Source organism: Portunus trituberculatus, chromosome 9 (assembly GCF_017591435.1).
Source record: "Portunus trituberculatus isolate SZX2019 chromosome 9, ASM1759143v1, whole genome shotgun sequence".
NCBI classification, from domain to species: Eukaryota; Metazoa; Arthropoda; class Malacostraca; order Decapoda; family Portunidae; genus Portunus; species Portunus trituberculatus.
Window position 1 is genome coordinate 9,176,953 of NC_059263.1, and position 26,319 is coordinate 9,203,271.

General features: G+C 41.9%; 2 protein-coding genes and 1 long non-coding RNA gene across 6 annotated transcripts; 2 read left to right on the top strand and 1 right to left on the bottom strand.

Annotated features, from left to right (window-relative positions):
• Positions 1 to 56: 56 nt before the first annotated feature.
• Positions 57 to 9,077, top strand: LOC123501324 (tyrosine-protein kinase Srms-like). 3 transcript variants are annotated; one of them, XM_045250098.1, is made up of 7 exons: positions 57 to 301; positions 1,526 to 1,669; positions 1,844 to 2,107; positions 2,569 to 2,713; positions 3,181 to 3,309; positions 4,035 to 4,291; positions 8,569 to 9,077. In XM_045250098.1, the coding sequence occupies exons 1-6, from the start codon at positions 299 to 301 to the stop codon at positions 4,259 to 4,261; spliced, it is 912 nt and encodes a 303-aa protein (XP_045106033.1). In that variant the 5' UTR covers positions 57 to 298; the 3' UTR covers positions 4,262 to 4,291; positions 8,569 to 9,077. The 3 variants fall into 3 exon arrangements, with proteins under 3 accessions (XP_045106033.1, XP_045106032.1, XP_045106034.1); XM_045250097.1 differs by having other exon boundaries at positions 74 to 301; positions 1,839 to 2,107; XM_045250099.1 differs by lacking the exon at positions 1,526 to 1,669 and having other exon boundaries at positions 74 to 301; positions 1,839 to 2,107.
• Positions 2,979 to 6,457, bottom strand: LOC123501326. Its single transcript, XR_006673602.1, has 2 exons — positions 4,947 to 6,457; positions 2,979 to 4,285 (listed from the first exon to the last, which is right to left on the bottom strand). It is a non-coding gene; the product is annotated as an uncharacterized LOC123501326 (long non-coding RNA).
• On the top strand, positions 8,584 to 25,167 carry LOC123501325. Of its 2 annotated transcripts, none has more exons than XM_045250101.1 (5): positions 8,584 to 8,723; positions 11,120 to 11,231; positions 12,389 to 12,800; positions 24,619 to 24,692; positions 25,105 to 25,167. In XM_045250101.1, the coding sequence occupies exons 2-4, from the start codon at positions 11,120 to 11,122 to the stop codon at positions 24,620 to 24,622; spliced, it is 528 nt and encodes a 175-aa protein (XP_045106036.1). In that variant the 5' UTR covers positions 8,584 to 8,723; the 3' UTR covers positions 24,623 to 24,692; positions 25,105 to 25,167. The 2 variants fall into 2 exon arrangements, with proteins under 2 accessions (XP_045106036.1, XP_045106035.1); XM_045250100.1 differs by having other exon boundaries at positions 8,686 to 8,818.
• Positions 25,168 to 26,319: the final 1,152 nt, after the last annotated feature.

The window sequence follows — 26,319 nt, forward strand, 5'->3', positions numbered from 1 at the left end:
TAAGTTGCATTATTTTTTTTTTTTTTTCTTCTTTTTCAAAATTAGGGATTTGCACGAGTACCAACACAATGTTCAAGACAGAACACTCACCAGCACGTAGAGGCGGAGGAGAGCTAGAACATCTGTTAATATCTTGGACAGGAAGCAGCCGAGGCGTCTTTTTCTCTTTAGAAGGAGACTCCGTGAAAGGGATAGGACAAGTTGATCTTCCTGCAAAACTGACAACTTGTAATGGGCCAGCAGTGTTGCCACCTTCAGCCTCTTCACCACCGTCACGCCGATTCTCTCTCGTCACACAATGGTAAGAAACAGGAAGAGAAGATAATAGAGCAAACTAATGATAGAGGCAATAACGAGTACTATCTTTAATACTACCAAACATTTCAACATCCTTTTATGTCATCTTCAGTGGTCGAAAAGCGAAACAAATATAAACGATATTTTCTCAGATGATCGTATCCTGTGTGCTTGTTCCATCAAAGTGTTAATAACTGTTGCATAACATGGAGTAATGCTCACTCACCTTAATGAGAACCTTGGTTGTCTTGTAAACCTATTGTTCTTGCTTGGTTTTATGTTTCGCTTTTTAGGTAGACCACTGAAGATGACAAAGATGTCGCAACGTTTGGTGACATTGAAGGCCGTGCTCGTTGCTGCCTTTGTCATCGGTTTCCTCTTGAAATTAAGATTGTTTAGAAATTAGCCCGTATAGGATAGAGAAGATAATGTGTCTTTTCTTCTTCTTCTTCTTCTTCTTCTTCTATCTACTTGTTCTACTTATTCTTATTCTTCTTTTTTATATATATATATAAACGAAAAAGCTAAGTATGGATAAGTCTTTTATAGGGATAATTCTCTCTCTCTCTCTCTCTCTCTCTCTCTCTCTGTAAAATCTTGACCGGAGTAGCCTCAATGTCCGATGCAATACCCCAATCTGCCTTCTCTTTCTTAGCAATCACGTTCAACTTGGTGCCCGTGTCGCCTCTTCCTCAAACCATATGTTCAGACAGGTTTTCCTCCTTGCTATCTGCTTTATCTTGCTCTTATCACGGAAGATAGTGAAAGCCTCATTACACGGACTAAATTTTCTTATTTTTCCTTATTATTATTATTATCATTATCACTATTATTATTATTATTGTTGTTGTGAAGGCTTGTTTGAAAGATTAGTTGGATATAGGAATGAAATAGACCTCATAAAGTGTTCATAGTAGTCAGGGATTTGTATGTAAGAAAACAGTGGACAGCTGCGTAATTCCCAATGGACACCGGAAATTACGTACTCACTTAAGTAGCACGGAGAGGCAAAAAGAGAAACACTATCAAATTTGACGAAAAAGCTAAGTATGGGTAAGTCTTTTATAGGGATAACTCTCTCTCTCTCTCTCTCTCTCTCTCTCTCTCTCTCTGCAGCCTTTACCAATCAAATCATAATGCTCGTCAAGCTTTAAGTGGAGCTGAGTCGACCTTCACTGTCCAGCCACTACCAATATACCACTGTAATTGTTCCCTCACGTCATCTCAGAGGCGTGGAGAGGCACTGATTCCCAGGAGAGCCACCGTGCTGCGTCATCACACAATGAGCAAGGCGAGCGCTGGGAAATTAATCGCAGTGATCTGGAATTCATTAAGGTTATTGGCAGAGATTACCTCGGGAATTCACAGGCAGGTAAAGAGGCAAACCAAACCGCTGTATTTTTAGTGCATCTTCTATATTTCATCCCATATTCTTTTGAAGTTAATGTATTATACTCTTTTAAACTGCATTCCATATCCAACATCCTCTAGGGTATTATAGAGGAATTAGAATGGATTTAAGGGCCTTGTTTGTCTCCCAGTCCAGGTCTGGTCGGGAAAGTGGAAGGAAAGCGTGGAGGTGGAGATCAAGACAACGGATATGAAGAAAGGTGCCAAGGAGTGTTTGGAGAAAGTGGAGCTCCTGAGAGGCCTGCACCACCCTAACCTACTCAACCTGCTGGGGGTGTGTACTGAAGGTCACCAGGTCCACGTAGTTTCCGAGGGTCCCTTCAGCGCCCAAAACCTGCAGTTCTGGCTATCGCGCTACCGACAGGTGTGCTTGCCTCTACACCTGCACGTGTTGTCTCAGGTGGGTTGGTGAGGAGGAGCCTTTGTCTTTCATATGTTAAATTTCTTGATTCTCTCTCTCTCTCTCTCTCTCTCTCTCTCTCTCTCTCTCTCTCTCTCTCTCTCTCTCTCTCTCTCTCTCTCTCTCTCTCTCTCTCTGTGTGTGTGTGTGTGTGTGTGTGTGTGTGCACGTAGTGTGGTTTATCACAGAAAGCCTCACGAAGACCAACACGTGTGCTACTGTTTGTTTATGTGTTGTTTGTGTTTCATTGTGTTGGAGTCTAAATCAAACTTCTTACTATTGATTCGAAAGCTTTACATTGACACTTAAAATCCCTCGTGACTCAAAATAGATCTCATAATGATTCTGACGCTTTCTTCTGACTAGTTCCTTAATTATTCTAAAGGTCTCCAGTAATTCTTAAGCTCCTTGACCCTTAATTGATTCTAGAGTTCCTTAATGACTGCAAAAACAACCTGTAGGTGGCGAGTGGCATGGCATACCTGGAGGAACACGACCTTCTCTACTTCGACCTGGCAGTGAGGGAGATTCTCATGACCAGTGACTTGGTGTGTAAATTGCGAGTGTGCCTCTCCATCAGCACACCCCAGCATGTGACGTCTGAAGGTGAGGTGGCCGTGCTGTGCTGTCTTCATTAACTATATATAGCTGATGTGAGTTATAGGCAAATGTGCTGAGGTGGCATGAGTTGTGGAGAGTTGTAGACCGTAGGTGATTCTAGAATGTAAAGTAGAGTGTTGTACCGTGTTTATTTTATTCATAGTTTGTGGTATGTGTAGCGTTGGTATACTGTAGTTTATGTAGTTGCAGGTGATAGCGCCACTCTTACTCTTTTGCCATGCACAATGAGAGAATTAAGAATACAAATACATGCACGTCTTGCTTCATTTTGCCGCTCACTCAGTATTCAGGAAGAGATACATAGAACCTTGGGAATTACATAAAGGGCCTTATGTGTGGGAAAGGACATGTGAGTAATGTATATTCAGTAGCAGACGGTGGAGGTAGTGGTGGTGATGGTGGTGGCAGTCAGGCAAAGCAAGATGTGTCAGAATAGCCTTGTTCCCTGACAGATTCCCTGCGCTTCGCACCCGTGATTCCGGAGTTATCTGCGTGTGGTAGCGTGACGAGCAAGACCTGTGTGTGGCTCTTTGGGATGTTCATGGTGGAGGTTGTGAAGGGTAGCCCCCTGCATTGCCATGGTGAGTGTGTTAAATAGTCTGTCCTCCAGTTATGTCTCGCGTATTTCATCACCAACCTAAGTGAATGAGGCGTTAGGAATCTTTACCTTTGCTGAGTAGTGATGGTGTCGTATAAATCTTAGTTCGACCCAGCATTACTTTTATAACATTTATTCCTGGCTCGACCTGAGATTTATCTACAACCTTTCACTTCTCAACGGCCCGTATAACAGTTTTTATCTTTACTATTACTACTTGATTCAATAATTTGTCCCTATCCTTTTGACTCACTCTCTCGGTCCTGCATCTAAGTGGGCCTTTTTTTTTCACTCTTGTTACCCTTGGTCAGGTTTCCCTTCGTACATAAAAAGATGAGGTTGTTATTGTTGAATCATAAGGAGCTTTAAAGGATCAGGCAAAACGTCTGGCTAGGGATGAAAGTTGGCAATAAATAGGTGTTTTATACAGGGACTGCCACGTGTAGGCCTTATGTGTTCTTGCAACTTGACATATTTTCTTATATTTTTCTTTTATCCTACATACCATTTTAATTAGATGGGTCACGTTTTACCACCGTACGCCTTAGAACCTTCCAAAGCACATGGCGACCTTATCAACCTTTCCCTTCACCCCAGCTTTATGAACCGCAGTCTTTCCCTTCACTCCAACCTTGAAGAACCGATTTTTCCTTCACCCCAATCTTATGAACTATAACCTTCCCTTCACCCCGACTCTCAACACTGCAGAGTACGCGAGCAACAAGGATATAGTTGAACAACTTAGGAAAGGCCACGGTGTCCCCCCACCTGCTAACTGCCCCAAGGAACTGTACACACTCATGAAGAAGTGCTGGATCCCGTCTCCTGAGAAACGTCCATCCTTTGCCTTCCTGCGCAACTCCCTTCAGGAAGCAGCGGCAGGATACACAGAGGAGGATGTCAGGATGTGTCTGCAGGATTCGTCAGTCTTGTAGTTGCAGAGTTCTTCGTCAGGAGTCCTGCAGGTATGAATTAATTTCAAATGCTGTAGTTTAAGTTGTACTGGTTTCTGAGGATGTTCTCGCGGTTCTAGTGACAGGTTAACACGATTTTGTACCCTATTGAAAGGAGAAATAGTCTTGAGAATTCTACTAATCATCCCTGATCTTTGAAAATTGCCATGGTAAGAGAGTAAAGCGTTTCTGAATAGGAGCAATTGAGAGAGAGAGAGAGAGAGTGTGTGTGTGTGTGTGTGTGTGTGTGTGTGTAATTCACCTCGGTCGTCTGCTGGTCACCCAGCCAGTCTTCCCCATTACGGAGCGAGCTCAGAGCTCATAGACCAATCTTCGAGTAGGACTGAGACCACAACACACTCCACACACCGGGAAAGCGAGGCCACAACTCCTCGAGTTACATCCCGTACCTATTTACTGCTAGGTGAACACACCCCACACATTAAGAGGCTTGCCCATTTGCCTCGCCGCTTCCCGGGACTCGAACCCGACCCTCTCGATTGTGAGTCGAGCGTGCTAACCACTACACTACGCGGTGTGTGTGTGTGTATCTCATATGAACAGACTAATAAAGAAATGCTAGACGAAGTAATATATATATATATATATATATATATATATATATATATATATATATATATATATATATATAAAGTGTCTTCATTACCTTTTATTAGTCTCAGTAAACTGCACAAGACGGCAATGAAGTACAAACAATCCTCCTCCTGTATGAAGAAGGTCGGTTTGGTGCGTCAGACCCCGAGGCAGTGAGCTTCATCTTGGTGTGTATCATTGTCGCTCTCCTTTCACTCACGTTACCCGCCACTCGTTCAGATTGAGAACACTATCAGCATAAGTTTTAGTGATAAGTCTTGGCTCTTCAGATCTAGTGAGTTAATTAATTTCTGCAGTTTCTGATGCTTTACTTTTCCTTCACACTCACTTCCCTTTCCCACACGTTCAAACTGAAGTAACCGCCGAGGTTTGTGTCGTGGGGAGAGGTTACGTTTGGGTTGTCGAATGATTGAAACTGTCAGCTCAGTTCTGCAGCTTATCTTGTCTTGCCACCCCGCTGAGACAGATCATAGTCAGCATCAGCATCATTTACCCCTCTCCCCGCTCCTCCATCAAGTACCCCACTCTCTAATCATTATTCCCTCATCACAACCACTTTAAGACCTTCAGGCATTGATTTCTTTACCCCACTTATACACATGGCGGGCCAGACAAAGCACCATCCGCTCATTCACTCTTTATTCACACTTCCCTCACTCCCTGGTGGAAAGGATAGTCTCGTGGATCACCCTGTTACAGTACACCCCCGGAGCTTAAATTATACATTTACACATGTTAGAAATCGAAAAATCTATTGTTTCAATCCACCTTTACTTTATGTAGGTGTTTGTAAGGGAATGTACCAAAATCCCAGTGCCGTGAGTGGATGCATATCACAGTGAAAGAGTTCAGGTTTGTTCTTTTCATTTAAACTGGTTAGAAATTGGAATATCTGTTTTTCTAATCCACCTTAGCTTCGTGTGCTTGTGGGGGACTGTACCGTAATCCCAATACCGATGGATATACATCAAATTGATACGGTAAAGGTTTGTTTCTCATGCATACAGGTTAGAAATTGGAATATTTGTTGTTTTAATCCACCTTTGCTTCGTGTAGGTGCTTGTGGAGATACCGAGGTCCGAGTGCCGTGAGGGAATGCATGTCAGGTTAGTAGGTTTAAGATTCGTTTCTCGGTCAACATCCTGGAGTTCAAGTTAAACACATATGCAGTTCAGAAATTGGAATATATGTTGTTTTGATCTATCTTTCCTTCGTGTAGGTGCTTGTGGAGGACTGTATCGAGATCCCATTGCCGTGGATGCACATCACAGTAAAAGAGTTTAGGTCCACTTCTCTCCCTGACAAATTAGGTCAACACAACACACTGGGTTAACGTACACAATAACGGGGTTCACTCGTCACGTGTTTGATGATCCAACTGATAACCAGTGTGAGTTAATCAGCGTGTCCCACTCCGCTGTGGAGGAATAATTATCAGCTGCACGGTATCAGGCAAGCGTCGTATGCACAATATTTTTTTTTTTTATGATTGATTTATTGCGCAAACTCTGGAACTCCCTACCTGCTTCCGTATTCTGTATTTCCATTTGCCTGTGACTTGAATTAATTTGAGAGGGAGGTTTGAAGACATTTATCCCATTCTTCTGGCTCACTCTCTCGGACCTGCTCGGGACTGGGGTCTAAGTGGCCCTTTATGTTTAATCGTTTTTGTTGTCCTTGGCCAGTGTTCCCTTCTTACACTAAACAACCTATTAGTTAGCCAGCCATTTAAGTGTGTATGTAGCTATTCGCTCGGTTATACAGACGGTCTATGAGTGAGCAGTCAGTGAGTGAGTGAGTGAGTCAGTCAGTTGTGTAGGTAAGGAGTGAATCGGTGAATCATTTTATCGTAAGAATATTTTGGCGCAAGGTCTTTACTCATCACTGGTTTTATGGCTCGTCGTAAAAATAACACAACATTCCTAGTATTGCTTGTTGCATCACGACGTGGCTGGATCATGCATAAATACCACGCATTTTGGAATTCATGGCTAACTTCCTCTGAATTATCTCCTGAAACGTGGCCACTTAGATTACAACCCGTCATTTCTGAGTGTTAATTGTTTTGGATAATGGTTGTGACTGTTCTCGAGCCTTGTAGTTGATTTTCCTTGTCGATTGGGTGACTAACTGACTGCACGGTGTATTGAATTACTTAAAAGTCGAATTACAGAGAGGGAAAAAAATATCGTTTATATTCTCAACACACACACACACACACACACACACACACACACACACACACACACACACACACACACACACACACACACACACACACACACTCATAATGACGCGGCAAAAATAAAACAAACCATCGATTAAATATATATATATATATATATATATATATATATATATATATATATATATATATATATATATATATATATATATATATACAATCAAACAAGAAAACTCCGGAAAACACCATGTATGCCAAAGCAACATTAAAACGCCAAACACCATGCACCAAGACTCCCCAACCCCGTGTTTCGTCAGACCCTTTAGGTATGTACGTATGTACATGCACGCACATCTCATACCTGCGCAGAACAGGGAATGTGGGCAGCGAGGAACATTTCACTGCGCCACGTGTACAGTACCCAACACACACGTACCCGGTGGCGAGGCATTTTCACGTCTTAAATATCACTTGTTTCCTGTTTATGATGCGGGCGAAGGAGGGAGGGAGAGAGGGATGGCGAGAGACTAGCATTAGGAATTAAGAAGGGAAGCTGGCATGTGTAGAGAAAGAGGATGAATGTACCTGTATTCTTTGAGCACGAGATAGGCATGTGACCCTCGTAAGTCTATCCAGCGTTATCTGTAGTGGTGACTGTTGAGCCGGTAAAGAGTAAGGAAGTCAGATCTCAAGTGGACTTCCGTTGTGTGTATGTGGAGGGATGAGCGGAAGGATGTGTGTGTGTGTGTGTGTGTGTGTGTGTGTGTGTGTGTGTGTGTGTGTGTGTGTGTGTGTCAATACTAATACTTAGCGATTGCATCATGCAGTGTGAAGAAAAAAAATAAGCAAGGTGATAAAAAAAAATTATCTCAAGGCCTGTAAAATTGTGTGTGTGTGTGTGTGTGTAATTCACCACGGTCGTCTGCTGGTCACCCAGCCAGTCTTCCCCATTACGGAGCGAGCTCAGAGCTCATAGACCGATCTTCGGGTAGGACTGAGACCACAACACACTCCACACACCGAGAAAGCGAGGCCACAACCCCTCGAGTTACATCCCGTACCTATTTACTGCTTGGTGAACACACCCCACACATTAAGAGGCTTGCCCATTTGCCTCGCCGTGTGTGTGTGTGTACATTATCAATGAGCGTGCTTAAGTGTGTATTTGTATGTGTGTACAAACACGTATTGTCATGAGAAATGTAAATATATAGCAGTACAAGTAGTAGTGGTGGTAGCAGCAGCAGCAGCAGTAGTAATAGTAGTAGTAGTAGTAGTAATAGTACAGTAGATGCCAAGATAAACACCACTTAACACCCCCAATCCTGTTTACCTTCCAACAAAACGCACTCATCGGATCTCAAACAAACAAGTGCCCAATAAAACTAAGCCGTACTAACCCCTTAAACCACCCTCCAATATCCACCCAGGTAAACAAAACACAAGATCCATGTGGTCGGCTTCCTGAAATTCCCTTATCTTTTATCAGCTACTTCACGGAGCAGCAAGGAGTGACGAGGACAGTGCAGTGTAGCCAGATGAAGGGGCGATAAAGGTTTCCACTCTCCAGTTCCTTGTCAGTTTGCATCTTACCAAGCAAGTGACAACAACAGCGTCTACGGAGGGAGGCAGGCAAACTTACACGTACGCATACACGCACTCAAAGCCAAGACGTAACCTGTAGTGCGCAAGTTATTTTCAGAATGTGGCGCGTCTTGAGAGAGAACCGGCCCGGGCTGGTAAGTTTTTGCTGTGTGTCAAGTTTATTTACGTGTGCAGGAAGGAAGGGAAAGTGTGTCGTGTACCGCTGTCATGTTCTGAGTCTGTTTTTAGAAGTGTAAGACTGTTTTTAGAAGTGTAAGACAAGGTTTCCTCTCTAGTCCTGCCGTGGTCTTTTTTACTTGACATGTGTAAGAAGGAAGGGAAAGTGTGTTGTGTACCGCTGTCGTGTTGTAAGTCTGTTTTTAGACGGTGTAAAATAAGTTTTCCTCTTTATTCCTTCGGTGTTTTATTACGTTAGGCTAGACTAGGTACCTTTGTTGTATGATGGTTTTCAGTGGTATATAAGACAAGGCTTCCTCTTGATCCCTTGAGTGCCATGAAGTGTTTCCGTATTCATTCCGCTTACTATTTGATTTTATGCCGCTTCAGAAACTCATGTGAGGATTAGAATAGTGAAGACCTGCATACATCCTTCCTAATGTCAATAAAGATGTTTCATTGTACACAAATCTCAAAGTAAAAAATGTTTCAGTATTGAAGGGGTTAAGGCCATTCTTCTCCGCGTTTTAATGTTATGTTAGATAGTCATGCAAGAAAAGATTCCATCGAAACGTTATTCTTTCTGTTGTTAGGTTTAGTTATGGTAAGTTAGGTTAGGTTTATACCAAGTTATAAGGAGAAAAAAAGTGTGTGTGTGTGTGTCATATTATTGCATTGTCTTAGATCAGCTGCAGTTAGGAGGAGGAAACAAAAGTGTAATTGAAGATTAGCACACGAAGGTAGAAAAAATATATATATACAAAAAAAAAAAGTGTATTATTTGAAAACTTTTATTTATTTATGAGAGAGAGAGAGAGAGGAAAGCAAATGAGGGGGGGAGAAAGGTGCGTGCGTCATATTTAGACTTTTGGCCCACCTTTATCAATAACAGATACCTTTCCTTTTATACCTTGGCTGACTGATACAAACCACCACCACCACCACCACCACGACACAAGAACAGGCAGGCGTACCTAGGAAACGTATCAAAACCAACGTTCTGTCCTTGACCTCTTAAACCACACGTCTTTTGATAACAGGAAATTAACAAAACAAAAACAGTAAACTGGAAACATGATAGTGACAAGCAGGTGTGACAGTGACAAACCGTTTTCTTCCCGTGGTGTGTATGTAGCAGAGGACACGAGACACCATTAGGCTCTATCAACGTGACTAGATCCCATTCAGTTAGTTGGAGGGTTCAGTTAAGATATGTTTTGGCGTGGTTGGCGAGCCGGGCAAGGTTACTGTGTTGCCTTAAGAGCTTGAGAGAATAAGGGCACCGTAAAAGGCCAGTTGATCCACACAAGGTTTAATCTCTTCAGTATACTCGTACCAGGACGCGTTTTCATATTCATTCTGGTTTCTATTGGGCGATTTTGCACAGCTTCAGAAATATATGTTGAGATTAGAATAGTAAAGACTCTGACCATTAATCTTTTGACCTCCATACACCTTTCCTAATGCAAATCAAATCGTCTAATCATACCCAATAATCAAGGTAAAAATGTGTCTCAGTACTGAAGAGGATATTGTTCAGTTTAACCTTGAAATCGTAAAGTAGGGAAACTTTGGCCAAAGGACTTGTGATATTTTGGTGACTGAGTGAAGGAGCTGGAGAATGCATCAGCGAGGGGGTCTCTCTCTCTCTCTCTCTCTCTCTCTCTCTCTCTCTCTCTCTCTCTCTCTCTCTCTCTCTCTCTCTAGTGTATATCATTCTATGGTAAGGTCTGCTGAGAAAACTCTTTAGCAGACTCGAATATTGATCAACGTAAAGTTAGTTCTCCAGACAAAACTTTGAAAACCTAAATGCAAATAAGGTTACTACAATATAATTATATACTTAACCCCTTCAATACTGCGACACATTTTTACCATGGGTTTTGGGTATGATTACACGATTTATTTGCCTATAGAGGTAAAAAAAAAATTAATGGCTAGAGTCTTTACTATTTCAGTCCCCACTTAAGTTTCTGAAGGTGTATAAAGTGGCTAAATAGTAACCAGAATGAATATGAAAACGAGGTGTGATACTGAAGGGGTTAATACATACCTGATATATATAAAAGAAAAAAAAAAACGAAATGCAAATAATGTAGGCCAGGGACAGTGACGGACGGTAATGGTGACGAAATGTGGAAGAGGAAGGTGATTCTCTACAAACATCTGATGGTAATAGTGACAGTCGTGAGAAGAATGACCATAACTTTTAACAACTACTATACTTCTGTTACCACTACCACCACCACTACTACATCTAACTCCACCTCCTTCTGCAGATGATCCTGTTGCTGGTGGTGATGTCCTGCCTGGTGAGTCTGACGGTTGGCGCTACCAAGTGGGCCACCAACGGCAGGGATGACAACGCCCTCATGCTCACACTCTTTGGCGGTGAGTGGCGGGAAGGAGTGTGACGAGTGCATGCAGGACACTTAGAGAGAGAGAGAGAGAGCACAGTTTTTTTTATATTACTTGTATATGTTATTTTTTCCACCTCAGTTTTGAATGAGATAAAGTAATGGAAGTTTAATTTTTCTCTATCTATTTTTTAAGGGGATAGATGTACTCGTAGTAATAGTAATAGTAGTAGTAGTAGTAGTAGTAGTAGTAGTAGTAGTAGTAGTAGTAGTAGTAGTAGTAGTAATAGTAGTATGGAGAAGAAAAAACACGAGAACTGATAAAGAATAATGAGAAAAAAAAAGTCGACGCCATATCAATTCCTTAGTATTTTTAGATCAGAGCGGGAAATCCACAAATCCTCGGTGATTGACAGGCGGGTAAAGCTTCAGCCCTAAATTGAATCACAGACAAAAGACGGAGGATTACTACACAGTCTATCTGCTGACTATAAAACGCTGCGGTGTTATACTCTTAGCTATTTGTCACTTCCTTCCTTCTCTAAGCCTTAACCCATAACTCATTCCGACCTACTTTCCTTTAAGTCATTCCACGTAACTCCTACCTCCTTCTAATGGCGTCTTAAATATCGTCTTCCTCCCATCTCCTTAATTCCTTTCCAGTTCATTTTGTCTTGTTCGTTACTCCTCTAACTCCCTTGTATCAAACCCTGTATCCAATAGTTCCTTCTTCCTTACCCCCTATACATCCTTCACTCTATATTTGTTTCCCTTCATCCGCTTTATTTTTTTCATTTTATTTATTTATTTATTTATTTATTTTATTTATTTATTTTATTTTTTTTTTATTTATTTTTATTATTTTTTTTTTTTTTTGTGTGTGTGTGTGTGTCTTCCAGTGTAAGGGCTAACCAAAGAGACAAAAGAGGAAAATTGGCTTCTTAAATATCGGTCCTAAAAAGCTACTGAAGTTTTAAATATCCTGGGTAGTTTAGTTGCGAAGATAATGTGATGAGTTCCTTTAGAAATAGTTCAAGTCAGAGGGAAACCAAAACAAGCAGATGGGTCCAGAGTTTTCCAGTTGAGAGTGATGAAAAGTGGAGATACTGGTTGAATCTTGCATGAGTGAGATGGACAGAATGAGCTCAGGAAATCATACACAAGGGACTCACCTGTTCCTTTGACCCACAGCAATCGTCTTCATCTTCGTCGTCATGGGGATCGCAATCACGTTGTGCGCAGAACCATTCAATCGCCAGTCGCAAAACCTTCCCTTCTCGGATCGCCCTCCTAAGTACAGAGACACGTGGAGACGCCAGCACCTCGAGTCTTGCTCCCAGGCAACCGACACCATTCCGGGAGTCGCCTCCTTGGACACGCAGAGGGAACGTAGCGACACTAATTTCTCCAGGCTAGACGTAAGGAGCCTGTTTCACTCCCTGGCCATCCCGGGGGTCCACCACAGTTCCAGAAGAAACACATCTGCCAGTGTGATTAATGAACACATGAGGCATCAACTGGAGATTAGCGGGAGACCTGCAAGAGCCAACACCGCCCCAGCCTGTGACGAGGGGCTGCCCACGTACGAGGAGGCGATGAATAGGTGAGTCTTGATTGTGGAGACATCACTTACCTCTCCGCGTCCTCTCCCACGACTGCATGTGCCCCGTCTGACGAGGGAATACAAAACCGTGGCCAAACCAGTCTTCTGTCCGCAAGATGGCATAGACTCGGCCACGTGCAGGTGACATTCATTATTCATAATCTTGTGTAGTCTGACGAAGGAGATCCACAAGCCCAACTAGACCAGTGATCCCTGTGTGCCGTTTTCTGTGGAGGCAGTGGCGACAGTGATTGGTAAATACAGACGGTTATAAAGATACTGTATAGCTTACCTAATTCACCTGTGATTCCTGACCTACGGTACATATACTGCACCATTGACGTGATTGTACATCCATTCCGGTCCGGTCCATTACAAAGGGTCTGGAGTCTCGAAAGTGACGTTTTGGCAGTGATGGAGGAAGTATGGGGTGTAGTAGGTCCAGTGTCTGCTACTCGTCACCATCAAGTCCTGAAGCGAATTTGTTTTGATATCTGTAGTGGCAAATGGAATCATCAAATTTGTCCTACAAGAAGAGTTCAGAAGGATAGAACAAAGACTTGGAGTATCATTATCATCACGTCCTCGTCCTACCCTTAGCGCATCATAACACTGCATCGCTTTTTGCCTCCCTGATCTCCTAGTGATGTGATGACTGCCGTATAACAACCACCGAGTCTGATGCTCACTTGATTCTCAAATCTATTCTCAAACGATCCGAAGCCTCATATGGACAACTTTCAACAGGCTTTGGTGGTTGTTAGTGTGTGTGTGTGTGTGTGTGTGTGTGTAAGAGGGAAAAACTGGCCAAGGGCAACAAAAACGAAAAAAAAAAAAAAAAACCACGGAGATGCCAGTTCCCGAACAGTGTCAATAAAGAGAGTTAGCTAAAAGAATGAGATACATATCTTCAAACCTCTCAAATCATTTAAGTTATATAGATAGATGGAAATACAGAGACAGGCAAGGAGTTCCATGGTTTACCAGAGAAAGGGATGAATGATTGATAGTACTGGCTTGCTGTTGCGTTAAAGAGGTGGAAATGTGTTATTTTCTCTTTTTTTCCGTGATTTTTGTGATACTTTAACAAGTATTCATTAAAACACCCGTGAGAGCCTAACTTATCCTCTCTTTCGCCTTTGGAAATAGTTTTGGTGGAAGTTCAAAGTGTTTAGGAATACGAATCGCCTGTATATGTTTCTAGTCAGTGTGTCAAAAAAAAAAAAAAGTGGTGCTCTTTCGTATTCCTTATTGGGTTCATGTGATCCTGTTGAGAGAGAGAGAGAGAGAGAGAGAGAGAGAGATGAAATCAGCAGAATAAAGATACGCTGTTGTACCCGATGTGTGCAAGTTCTGTCGAGTTGAGGATGTATTTGTATTTTGTACACTATGAGAATATTGATAACATTTTGTATTTACGATTTAATATATTTAATTTATTTAAACATAGCCTTATTTACCTTCAGAGAGAGAGAGAGAGAGATCCTGCAAAATATCCTCAAGGACAGAAGGACATTCAAACGGAAAAGGAAGTGTAACTACCTCACCATCATGTGATCGTTTCTTGCTTGTCACGGGGCTTCTGTGGTCACGTGTGTGTGTGTTTCACGTACCGCTTGGTATCCCTGCAGCCTAATCATTGACGTTTTATATGAGTTTCCCGTTATTATAATTTCGACAAATAACAATGGTAACCACTTATCACTATGAGAGAGAGAGAGAGAGAGAGAGAGAGAGAGAGAGAGAGAGAGAGAAATTCCTTCTTACTTCTACGAAAAATTAAAACAATACAAAAATAAACGAACTGCACCACCACCATTATCTTCCCCAAACAAGACAGTTACCCGGAAAAACACTCGTGGTATAGAACAACCATTGGAAAATAAGTATCTGGAGATGTCTTGCAACCCACACTCTCCCCGCCCATCCTTTCTTCCCACCCGAACCAAACTCCACTTTCACTCCAAGCTCGGCACGTTGGCGGTCTTCCAAGTCGTCTCTCGCCCCAGCCTGCAGTGATTCGAGTGATAGTGTGTGATAAAGGTCGCCCCAAACTAACGGTGAGGTTGAGAAGTTTGTGTTAGTAATTGAGGGAAGTGACAGTGTGATTTGAGAGTGGGGATTTATAGGAAGAACTGTGGACTTGTTCGTGAGGTGCCAATTCGTGTGTTGTATGTAGGATTAGTCGAGATCGTGGACTGAGCGCTCTCTCTCTCTCTCTCTCTCTCTCTCTCTCTCTCTCTCTCTCTCTCTCTCTCTCTCTCTCTCTCATGCCTCCTGTTTACGTAGCTACTTGTGGTTTTTTGTACGTCATAACCACTACCTATTCTTTCCCTTCTTGTGATGATAGAGCTCTTCCCTTGTAGGAGGAAGCGGAGGCGGAGGCGTGGCTGGAAGTTGAATTTTGGTCTTCCTCCAGCTGAGAATTTATGGGTTGCGGGATATTAGTTTCGTTGGGCTATGTAGCCGAGAATGAGCTGTCACTCGTGTTTTCCAGTCAGATTGGTAATCCCGAAATTGTCACGTCTCTATCTTTATTTCTCTCTATCTCTCTCTATCTCTCAAGAATGTCCTGACTATCTACTGGTGCCATGAGGGAAAAACCTGCTCTTTGTGGCCTTTATTTATAAACTATTTCTTTATGCTTTTTGTCATGACTTTTCTAATACCACGAAATTGTTTATTGTTGATTTCGCTCGATATTAGTTGACATATTTTTCCTTCTAGGTAGCAGTTTACTACAAAAACAATGAGAAAAAAGTCCTGGATATCCGCTGATTGTTGATTTCGCTCGATATTCGTTAACTTGTATTTTTCCTTATAGTTAGCAGTTTACTACAAAAACAATAAGAAAAAAAAGTCCTTGATATCCGCTGAAGTTGAAGAATGCAAGCCTTTAAAAAACACAAAGTTGACTCATCGCTAAATATCGAATTTCCCGGCAGCACAGACCCATGACAGTCAAGGTTTTGTGAGCTTGCAAGTATAACTCCAAACTTGACGTGGTGTTGGCGTATAGATCCACGCTGTGATGTATGATTATGACCCTCGCTCGTGTGGCCAGTAACTTCACATAAGAAAAAAGAATAGAATAGTAACAAAGAGTGTGTGTGTGTGTGTTACATTAACCCCAGTAAGATTTTTTTTTACACCAAGTGGATAAAGAACAAGTCACGCTACACACAATCACCGCATCCTGGAAGGGAAGACCAACCAAGGCCGGCCTAATGTTCTCCACACCCTTTCCTTCCCTTCACTCTCTTCCCACGCACGCGCACAACTCCACCGCCTGTGTCCACCTTCATATCCACCAACTTGGATGTCTTCGCTCCCTCCACCCACACCACCCAGTCCAATCCAGCGAAATCCAGCCCTTTTCTTATGAGCTTTTCTTGTTTTCTTTTTCCATCTTTCTATGCTTTTTTTTTTTTTTATTCGTGGTGTTCGTGTTGACGTCAACTTAGTCCATTTAACAATCCTTCCACGTCATTACATTATCACTACAATCTTATGAACTCCTCGCCTTCATCTCCCACACATTTCCGCCTTTCCATTGACGTCACTCGTTTGTTCCATTGTGGCGAGGGATTAACGTAAGGCGTGAGTGAGCAGGACGGCGTAGTGTATGCCAGGAAAGCTGGGTGACATGTTTTAGTGCGTGTGGTGCGTCATAGTAAGAATGTTTGAAGGTCATAAGGTCTCGTGTATATGATGTATCCCTATGTTCACGATAAATCTTGACCTTTAAAGTGGTGTGTATAGGGTATATTTAAATTAGTTCTCAGAAGTTACGCGTATGATGTTTCGATTCACCTCCCAAATATACACGCTAAACAGTAATAGAGAAAAGATAAATGGTGTGTATTACATGCAATAGAAGGTTTAATCGACGGTTATTAACGTTGTAAAGTGAGAGGTTTGTTGGGATTCTAAGCGGTTTAATTTCGCTATACGGCATTAACCAGAGGTGGGGGAGGGGAGGGGAATGCAATACATTATAGATCCTTAGTTTATATATTAGGTGTTGTGTGCTGGATAGTGAAGCCATGTGGTGCAAGTTGTAGTTTGTACGTTTAGCGGTTTAGTGTAAGTGATTTCTGGAGGAGTTGCCTTGTGTGTAGTGCTAGGTGGAGCCAGTGCTTGAACAAAGGCAATGGTGGACGGAGAGAAAAAGACAAATGGAACAAAATTGATCGTTGCAGATTGGATGTAGTAAAAATTCACAAGCAGTTTCTCAGTTGGTGAGGTGCACCATTCTCTCTCTCTCTCTCTCTCTCTCTCTCTCTCTCTCTCTCTCTCTCTCTCTCTCTCTCTCTCTCTTACGTAACCCCTGTGGTTCCTAGCCAAGACCTTAAGCCTAAACGTGAGGCAAGGTGAGAGAGAAGGATGATGGGGAAGATGACGATGGTGGTGTGTCATTACTTCGCTATTTTAAGGTCGTTTTTATTGCAGACCTTCTCGTAGGCCTTCCCCATGGGCAGAGAGAGAGAGAGAGAGAGAGAGAGATACTGATACTTTATTTTTACCGCACAAGGCAGGAATTTTAACCAGAGATATTACTTCATTTTACCACACAAGGCAGGAATTTTAACCACAGGCTCCGCAAACCACATGTAATTTTTATCATAATGGAGAGCAGGGTAGGCGAGGACACGTGAACGCTATGTAGTGGTAGGCAGAATTAACCCTAGGCTTTGTGTAAGTTTGTTCTAGTCCTTTTCATCTTCCTTCACTTCGCATCATTTAGGAAAATAAACAGTCCTTTGATTTATTTTCTTTCGTAAGTGATGCCAACTCTAAATCACGTAGATACCTTCTCCTTAGTTTTCTTCTTAGCAATCAAGTCAATGGCTTTCTTAAGTGATGTCAACTCGAAAAAATAAGTGTGGTAGCCTTCTCCATTTTTTTTTTTTTTTCCTACTTAAAAGAAAACTCGTCCCTTACAGTATTGTTGATAATAAATACAATTGAAATAATCACATTCATCCTAAGGTTTAGTTGGTGGGTCTATTAGGTTTAGATTATTATTATGGTTACTTTACTTACCTATTTACAGAACATCGGGATTAATTTAGATGAAGCATGAGAAATGAGATAGGTGAAGCAGGAAGCAAGCAAACAAACTAGCTAAAACACAGCCGAGCCTCTAATAGTAGTGAAGCACGGAAACCTGAAGGGAACACACCCCACCCATTCCCACACACACACACACACACACACACACACACACACACACACACTGGCAACAAGACAGATCAATGTAGACTCCACAAATCTACATAATGAGTTAACACACTGACTATATAGACACATAATAACATAAGACTTCTGCTTAGAACAACTACCTAGATAACCATATAGGCGTTAAGCATTAATTACCAAAGAAATGCCGGAGGGAAATACTGACCATAGGGAATTAATATTGATCTACAGGCGTCTTTGAGGCGTTTCTGTTCTGAGGTTAACGAGGGGCATGTCTTAGGTCGCCTTCTCGGATCAATACGCGAGGAACAATCCCAATCACGCCACTTCTTGGAAACCTCAAATAATGAATCATCTTTCCTTGATGCAGCAGATAGTACTTTGTTAGAGAGAGAGAGAGAGAGAGAGAGAGAGAGAGAGAGAGAGCGCCCTCAAATAATGAGTCATCTACCCCTGGTGCAGCTGAGAGAGAGAGAGAGAGAGAGAGAGAGAGCGCCCTCAAATAATGAGTCATCTATCCAGTGTTGCCGTTTTGTGGGTTCTTACCCACAAATCTGTGGGTAAGCAGGATAATTGTGGGTGCCTTTGTGGGTGAGGCGATTTTAAGTCTATTTGTGGGTAAAATTTATGGGTGTTCATTGTATGTGTGGGTAGTTTTAGGACTTTTATGCTGAATATATAAATCTACGATTACATTATTATTATTATTATTATTATTATTATTATTATTATTGTATCCTGCCGTACGCTCAGTCAAGATATGAAAAATAGGAAGCGTCCGGGACCCGTGCATGCAAGAGTGGTTTGTTATCCCGTTGCTTTGAGTGCTGCAGCGCCTCCGCCTCGCCCGCCGCGCCGCGGGACCCGTACGCTTCCTGTTTTGAACTTTTGATCACGTTCAGTCAACAGTCCACACCACGGTGACGGTCTCTCACAGTGCCACTCTTCACTCACCTACTCACTACATCGGTTCAACCAACAGTACCCGTGCATGGTACAAGTGGACTAGCTGAACAGTACTGTACGTAACAGAGTAGGCCTTCCAGACAATGTTGACATTCTCCTGATGTTAAAGAACTTTCATCCCTCTAACGTTACTTCCCAGTGCAAACGGTCTATTGTGCCTGTTGCCTGCAGATATAAATCAACATTTGCAGATATGGATAGTTTGGAGAATGAATGGGAAAATGTCAGCTTTGTGCAGTGGCCCAAAGAATGCCTTAATGATACTGTTAGTTTCTGGGCTGAGGTAAATGAATACACAATGAGCTCAGGTGTAAAAAAGTTTCCAAATTTATCATCACTTGCACTCTCACTACTGTCCTTGCCTTACTCAAATGCGACCATTGAGAGAATCTTTTCACAAATGAACGTAGTTCATTCAAAATTAAGGAATAGGCTAATTGTAAGATCAGTTGAAGCCATATTGCAAATTCGCTATGGACTGAAACTGCAGTCACTGAACTGCTCAACTTTTGTACCTTCCAATGAAATTATTAGAAACTTTGGAGCTAAAGATAGTGCTGAAGAGGCTAATGATGATATAATTTCCATAGACACGGACTAAAACTAGTGAATGATCGCTCAAGCCAGTTGTAGCCTTATTAGTTAAAATTCTTCTTTCCGCTAAACTAACTACTTCTGGCTGCTGTTTCTGAAGGATTTTTTTTTTTTTTTTTAACTACAATTTTGTTATAAAATGATGCAGAAATAATCGTGTAAATACATGTGCACATTTATTCTGTTGATTTTATTAACCACCATGAAAAATAGTTACTATAAAAATTACGAATATTTGTGGGTAGATTTGTGGGTATTTCATAAAAATTTGTGGGATTTTTGTGGGTAAAATGCAACTTTTTTATGGGTAGCATTCCAGACTAAAGTGGCAACACTGCATCTACCCCTGGTGCAGCTGAGAGAGAGAGAGAGAGAGAGAGAAACTGGCCGTTTTCTCATAAATTTCGGCTTCCACTACACGAACAAATGCTCTTTACCCTCAACCTTCACCTTATCCACTTCCCTTCCCTTCCCTCCCCCAATCTCCTTAAACCCTCTTTCATCTCACCCTAACCCACCCTCCCCGTGTATTTCCTCTCCCTCGTCCAGTCATCCACGTTGAAACTCCTATTCTGTACCACCTCAGCCGTTGAAAAGAACCATCGGCTTAAGTATGTTGTGTTGGTTTCTACGTAGTCTTGTTTTTTTTTTTTTTTTTTTTTTTTTACGTGGGTTATTAGTTAATTTCCGGCTTAAGAATAATTGCTTTTCAGATGGGATGTTCGTAGTATGTTCGCCCAGCCTTGCATGCCGCGCTGTTTATGTATGGCGGTTGGGTTTCGGGGTACGCACACACAGTCACTGCACGCATTTCTCAGGGAGGGTAGATAGTAGCGAGGTGTTAATTTGCACGAGTGGGTATAACAGTTGCGGATAGCGGGTATCACACAAGCTAGTCGCTACCCTCATCCGGTATGGTCACTAAGGTAGATAACTTGTTTGTTCATACCTCTCTTCCGCCAGGCATCCCGCTACCCTGCACCCTCCCAGCGAATCGCGTCCAGTGTCCGTATCCTTTTTAGAGAGTGGCAGCCGCGTTATATACTTGCCTTCCCATCCCTCGACCTCTTTGCTTTGTCCTCGTATGCACCTACCCTCGTTCTTCACCATTCTATTGCTAATTACTTGTATGATTTCCCCCTACGGAAAGAGCTCACTGATCGTGGGTAGGACGCGCATGCCGCTCAGTGATCGCAAGGCCACAACCCGTTGCGTTACATCCCTTACCTACCTTAAGTATATAGGTGTGTGTTTCACTGTTTGATCTGCTGCAGTCTCTGACGAGACAGCCAGACGTTACCCTACGGAACGAGCTCAGACCTCATTATTTCCGATCTTCGAATAGGCCTGAGACCAGGCACACACCACACACCGGGACAACAAGGTCACAACTCCTCGATTTACATCCCGTACCTACTCACTGCTTGGTGAACAGCACCTACACGTGAAAGGAGACACACCTAAATATCTCCACCCGGCCGGGGAATCGAACCCCGGTCCTCTGGTTTGTGAAGCCAGCGCTCTAACCAGAGCTACCGTGTGTGTGTGATTGGTTAATTCAAAATTGAAGTCTCCGGCATTTTTTTTTATCCAAAAATTTTGGCTGAAGAAATTTCATAGTGAGCAATTGGCAACACTTCATCTCATGACGTGATCCATCTGGGGGGTGGGGAGGGAGTTGGCTTGTCACGCCTACGGTCAAGAACAAAATCCTACTGTGTGTTGCCTCCATATTCATTCTTGTTCATTCCATGTTCATTCTATCTCATGAAACCAGTGGCGGCCGTTTCGTTCAGTTAACGACAGTGATGTTAAGAAATAGTCTATCTAGCATAGTCAAGGCATTCAATTCAGTTTTGATGAATTTCAACCTGTATATCTTTTAATTACTGTGGAAAATTTTTCTTGTTACCGTGTGAGAAATTTTTCCTAGATTCCTTGAAATTAATCATTGAACCACCTGTTGGGAACCATTTTTTAGAGGAACTTGTCGGTAGTCGACAGCAGCACAAGTTGGCAACTACACTTTGGCTGCACAATGACTCCTCTCAGGCTCCGCCGCTTGGTAGCCTACTCAGTGCTCACTGGTCTGTGCTCTGTAGACCGACTCATTCTTGCGTGAGCTGTTGTGACCACGAGCTGCGACGCTTCGCATTCTGCTTTGGTTGTTAAGCCGTCTGTATATCTTGTAACTATTCACACTTGATTTCTTGCGTGCGTGCGCGTGTGTGTTTGTACGTGCGTGCGCGCCAAGAATTAAGTCTTGTTGGCACTTCACAGGATTTATGTGGCTTAGGATAGTGTGCGTTTTTTTGTTAAAGGTATCGGTTCTTTCTTGAAGTAATGAAGGAACAAGCTTAGTGTTGTGCAATTGAAATGTGTCTATGGAGGACACAAACATTATGAACTCATTATCTTGGTGGCCGTGGTAGTTGTAGTGAAGGTAATAGTGAAACTTGAAGGTTAGGAAACTTTCCTCTGCATCACCCAACCACCATGAATGGTGTGTGTATGTGTGTGTGTGTGTGTGAAAATGTGATGGTGGGGTAACCATGAATGGTGTGTGTGTGTATGAAAATGTGATGGTGGGGTAATGTGGGAAAGTAGAGCATATCCCTCCTCCAGCACCCCGCCCTTTGCCTTTAGTATAGTTCTAGCCAACACCAGTTCTAGCCAACACCACCACCACAGACTGACGCCACTGAGTCTAGCCACACTCATTTAGCTTCCTGCCCCAGTTCCTGTGACGTTTATTCGCAAGGGTATTGATTCCTTTGTCAGCTAGAAAGGGTGTGGTTTGGTATAAACACAGCTATCCTGGGGAGGTCCTAACGCTTGTAGTCATATAGCATTACTATATAGTATATACACACCTTTTATTATCCTTTTATTTATCTATTTGGGTATATATCACCGTAAGGAATATCAACTAGTACTTAATCATTAGGTTGCTCAAAACTAAGCTCAATAATATCTACTATTTAAAAGATTATATATCCTTTGTATATAACTACCTGGTTCTTGGATCACCGGGATGTCTTGTTATATGTTCATTTTGAATGAGACTGGAATAGAATAAAGCTTGGATTCAACTTCGTAACTCCATTCTTATATTTCCTTTCCGGTTACCACTTGTTTTGTGTACGATGCCAGCACCGGTGATGAGAACAGTGCTGCCAGATCAAGTTGCCAAAAGTTCCCTGTTTTGCCTAAAAATATTTCCCTATTTAGAGCAGCATTTCCCTGTCGTAATTTTTAACGTCTTACATACGTACATACACACATTCGTGTGTGTATATATATATATATATATATATATATATATATATATATATATATATATATATATATATATATATATATATATATATATATACATACACACGAATATAATATAGCTGTCATAAGTTCAGCTATCAAGCAGGGGCGAGGGAAGGAAGGGGAGGGACGATATACGGATCTCGTACGTGTCATGACACTGGGTGAATACGGGTCTCTATCGGTCTCGTAGAAAACAGGTTCAGCTAGCTAGCGAGGGAGGAAAGGGAAGGGACGGTATACGGGTCTCGTACAAGTCATGACGCTGTTTGGGGATGAGGGAAGGTAGAGTGAACGGTAGAGGAAGGATATAGTGATCGAGAGAGACCTCAGAAGTGGATTGAAATTCAATTGATAGGGAAAGGAAACAATAAATAATTGATCAAAATTAATACAAATAATTATTGTACGGATGACGGGTGAAGAGGATGGGAGGAGGACAAGGGTGGGGACTGCGGATGAAGGGTGTGAGTCCGTTGGTCAAAATTTCCCTAGAATTTGGAACATTTTGAATTTTCTTCCCTGTTGAGACCTAAATTTCCCTAAAACAGGGAAATCTCCCTGCATCTGGCAGCTCTGGATGAGAACCGAGCTACACCAGAATAGCGGCTTGCATCCTTTACAGCGGGATGATTTATATTTGAATGCAGCAGGACTCGTGCACACACGCACTTGCATTTGTAACAAGACTGTGTTAACGTGTTGGGCTTGCTGCGTTGTATTTTATTAGTCTTAAAAAGCTAGCCACATTCCAAGGCCACAAAAGTAGGTAGGTCTTCAGGTTACGGTTCTCTGTTTTCAATGCATATATTTCGTAAAAATATCGCTAGAATTCCAAGTATACCCGTGAGAACCCTTAAGAACCATCATTGCGTGAGCCGTGAGGTGAAATGTTGAAGATAATGAACCACATTGAAAGATGACGTGTTGAGTACATGCAATCCCTATTTATAGTATTACTGCCTTATGCCAGGATTATAATTATAAAAGGTTTCGTACTCTACATGGGTCAGGCAGCACTGCCAGGCGTATGAAAAGGTGTTTTTCTTGTTCCTGCAGTTGGCAGTTGCACGCGGCTTCTCTTCGTGGAAACAAATCTTAAACGAGCAGCCCTATGACTGACATGGTCTAGCCAAATTCCTATAATAGTAAGAAGCCTGCAATATGCAATGTCATGTGAGCGAATTGGGAGTGCCGAGAGGAAGTTTATTTACACAGGAAGGAGGAACTTCTGAGAAAGGCGTCAGCAACACACACACACATACGAAGTTTTATGAAGTGTAAGACGAAGAATCAATCGTGTATATTTAGAGATGACACCATAACTATACACACACATACATACATATGAAGTTTGATGAAGTGTAAGACGAAGAATCGATCGTGTATATTTAGAGATGACACCATAACTATATTTGTACTAATTTATTTTTGGTATATGAGCGGCATTGAGACTCCTTGACTGTATGTGGGCCATGTCAACAAATTTTAATGTGTAAATTAGTTTTTCATTAGTGGCGTTCCTCTGTTGTTTTTGCCGTTTTGCGCTGTCAATAAATTATGATGGATAAATAATCAGTGAGAAAAGTTTTGAGGAGTTTTATATTTTTTTATAACTTGTACAGTAGATCTACTGGAGATTCAAGTTGCAGATTCTCCTTGAATAACTTAAGACTGTGTTACAGGTGCATAAAACTTGGGTTACTCCACACAATTAGTAACTTTTCTTCTCTTGCAGATAAAAGATGAGCATGCCCTTCAGTAGCCGCACCCTGTTGGTGGTGCTGACATTCTTCGCTATTGTCAATGCAGGTTGGTTATAAGAAAATTGGAGGATCTGCAAATTCTTGTGTATTAATGATATTAAACTTCACTTGCCTTAAGGTGGATGATGTAGTCATAATCAACTGGTCTATCTTTATCTTCAAAGGCTGCAGAAATTATAGTTTAGAGGCTTTAATGCATGCTGTATTCATTCAGGCCAAGATAAATGTCATCATATAGGTACTGTACTTTTTCCATTAAACTAATATTCAATTGCCATCTTGCTGACTAGGAATGTACTGCTTTGTTTATACTTGGAAGGTGTTATTGATAATCTTGTATATGTATCTTGTAATTAAAGCGTATATACTATGTGGTGCTATGAATGCCATGGTACAGTGAGACTTTGTATGCTGTGGAAATATATTTGATTGTGTTTATATTGTGCTTCTCTCAACAGTGGCAGCATTTATGTGTTACACCAAGACCTTGGGTGAGGATGGCACTTCAGTGGAGTTTTGTGGCACTGGCTCTTGCTTCTCAGCGGGTGGAAGTTGTAAGTACACACCCTCTTTCCATCTGAACCATTTTTCTGGCAGTCATGGAGATGGTTGAAGTGTGGATGATGTTAAGTCTCACTACAGGGCTCAGCCTCAAGTGTAATAGTTGATCTGCTGCAAGTTAGATTATAATTTTAATAGAAACCCTTGACACCAAGAACAACTGATGATTAAGAGTTATTTGTGAATTAGGAAGTCATACTGTTGTAATGCTGTCATCAATCAAATTATTAATGATTAATTTTTTTTTTTTTTTTTTTTTTTACCAACAGTGGGAGACAGCAAAGGTGCTAAGAAAGGATGTGCTGATGAGTCTCATGAGGATGGTTGTGTGCAGACTGGCATCCCTGGCATTGTCTCTGCTCATGTGTGCTACTGCTCCACACCACTCTGCAACTCGGCCTTCACACCCAGCATTGTCCTGCCCCTATTGGTGCTTCCTGCTGTGATGCAGTATATCTTGTAAGCAGTAATGTTTGAAGTTGGAGGAACCCAAGATTTTAGATAAACAAACCGTTGTGTATTTCAGTTTTATTGTATTTTTGGGAGGTTGATATATTTTTGTTTATTTTCATATTTACATGTAAACCAATTTAAATAGAAAAAAAAGTGTAAACTAATCTGGATTGAAACAAAAGAATTGGAACAAAAGATTTCAAGAATTTTATCTGAAAGACAAAAATTTGTATGGGCCATGTTGGTACAGGTTGGTGCAGTTGGACAAAAGCCAGTGTTAATGGTTAGGCTTGACTGTGTTTGAATATTAGCCATATTTGTAAGGATGGCTTCCTGCCTGATGGAGGCACAAGAAGCCTGGGAGATGGGGAGAGGGATGGGAATGGAGGTGTGGAGAGGGAAAGGAAGAAGGCAGAACCAAATGTCATGACAAAGGACACTCATAGCCAATGAGGGCCATTTTGAGATATATTTGAAAATGAAAACCGGCCATTTTTTTTATGGGTGTGGGTTGCGTTAATGCCAACCCTAGTAAGACTTTCTATCGGGAAAGATGTGGTAAGCTCTAGGATATTGTTAGTTAGGAACACCAGCTTCCAGACTACAAATTTAGAGACCAGCTTTTCATGACCTTGACTCTGGGAGTACAAAAGGTAATG

Excerpts from the sequence above, each read along its gene's own strand:
- LOC123501324 (XM_045250097.1), top strand. The coding sequence starts at position 232 with ATGGGCCAGCAGTGTTGCCACCTTCAGCCTCTTCACCACCGTCACGCC. Across the intron at positions 2,714-3,180 it reads CCAGCATGTGACGTCTGAAG|ATTCCCTGCGCTTCGCACCC; the intron begins GTGAGGTGGCCG and ends GTTCCCTGACAG. Across the intron at positions 3,310-4,034 it reads TAGCCCCCTGCATTGCCATG|AGTACGCGAGCAACAAGGAT; the intron begins GTGAGTGTGTTA and ends TCAACACTGCAG.
- LOC123501325 (XM_045250100.1), top strand. The coding sequence starts at position 8,783 with ATGTGGCGCGTCTTGAGAGAGAACCGGCCCGGGCTG. Across the intron at positions 8,819-11,119 it reads GAGAGAACCGGCCCGGGCTG|ATGATCCTGTTGCTGGTGGT; the intron begins GTAAGTTTTTGC and ends CTCCTTCTGCAG. Across the intron at positions 11,232-12,388 it reads CATGCTCACACTCTTTGGCG|CAATCGTCTTCATCTTCGTC; the intron begins GTGAGTGGCGGG and ends TTTGACCCACAG.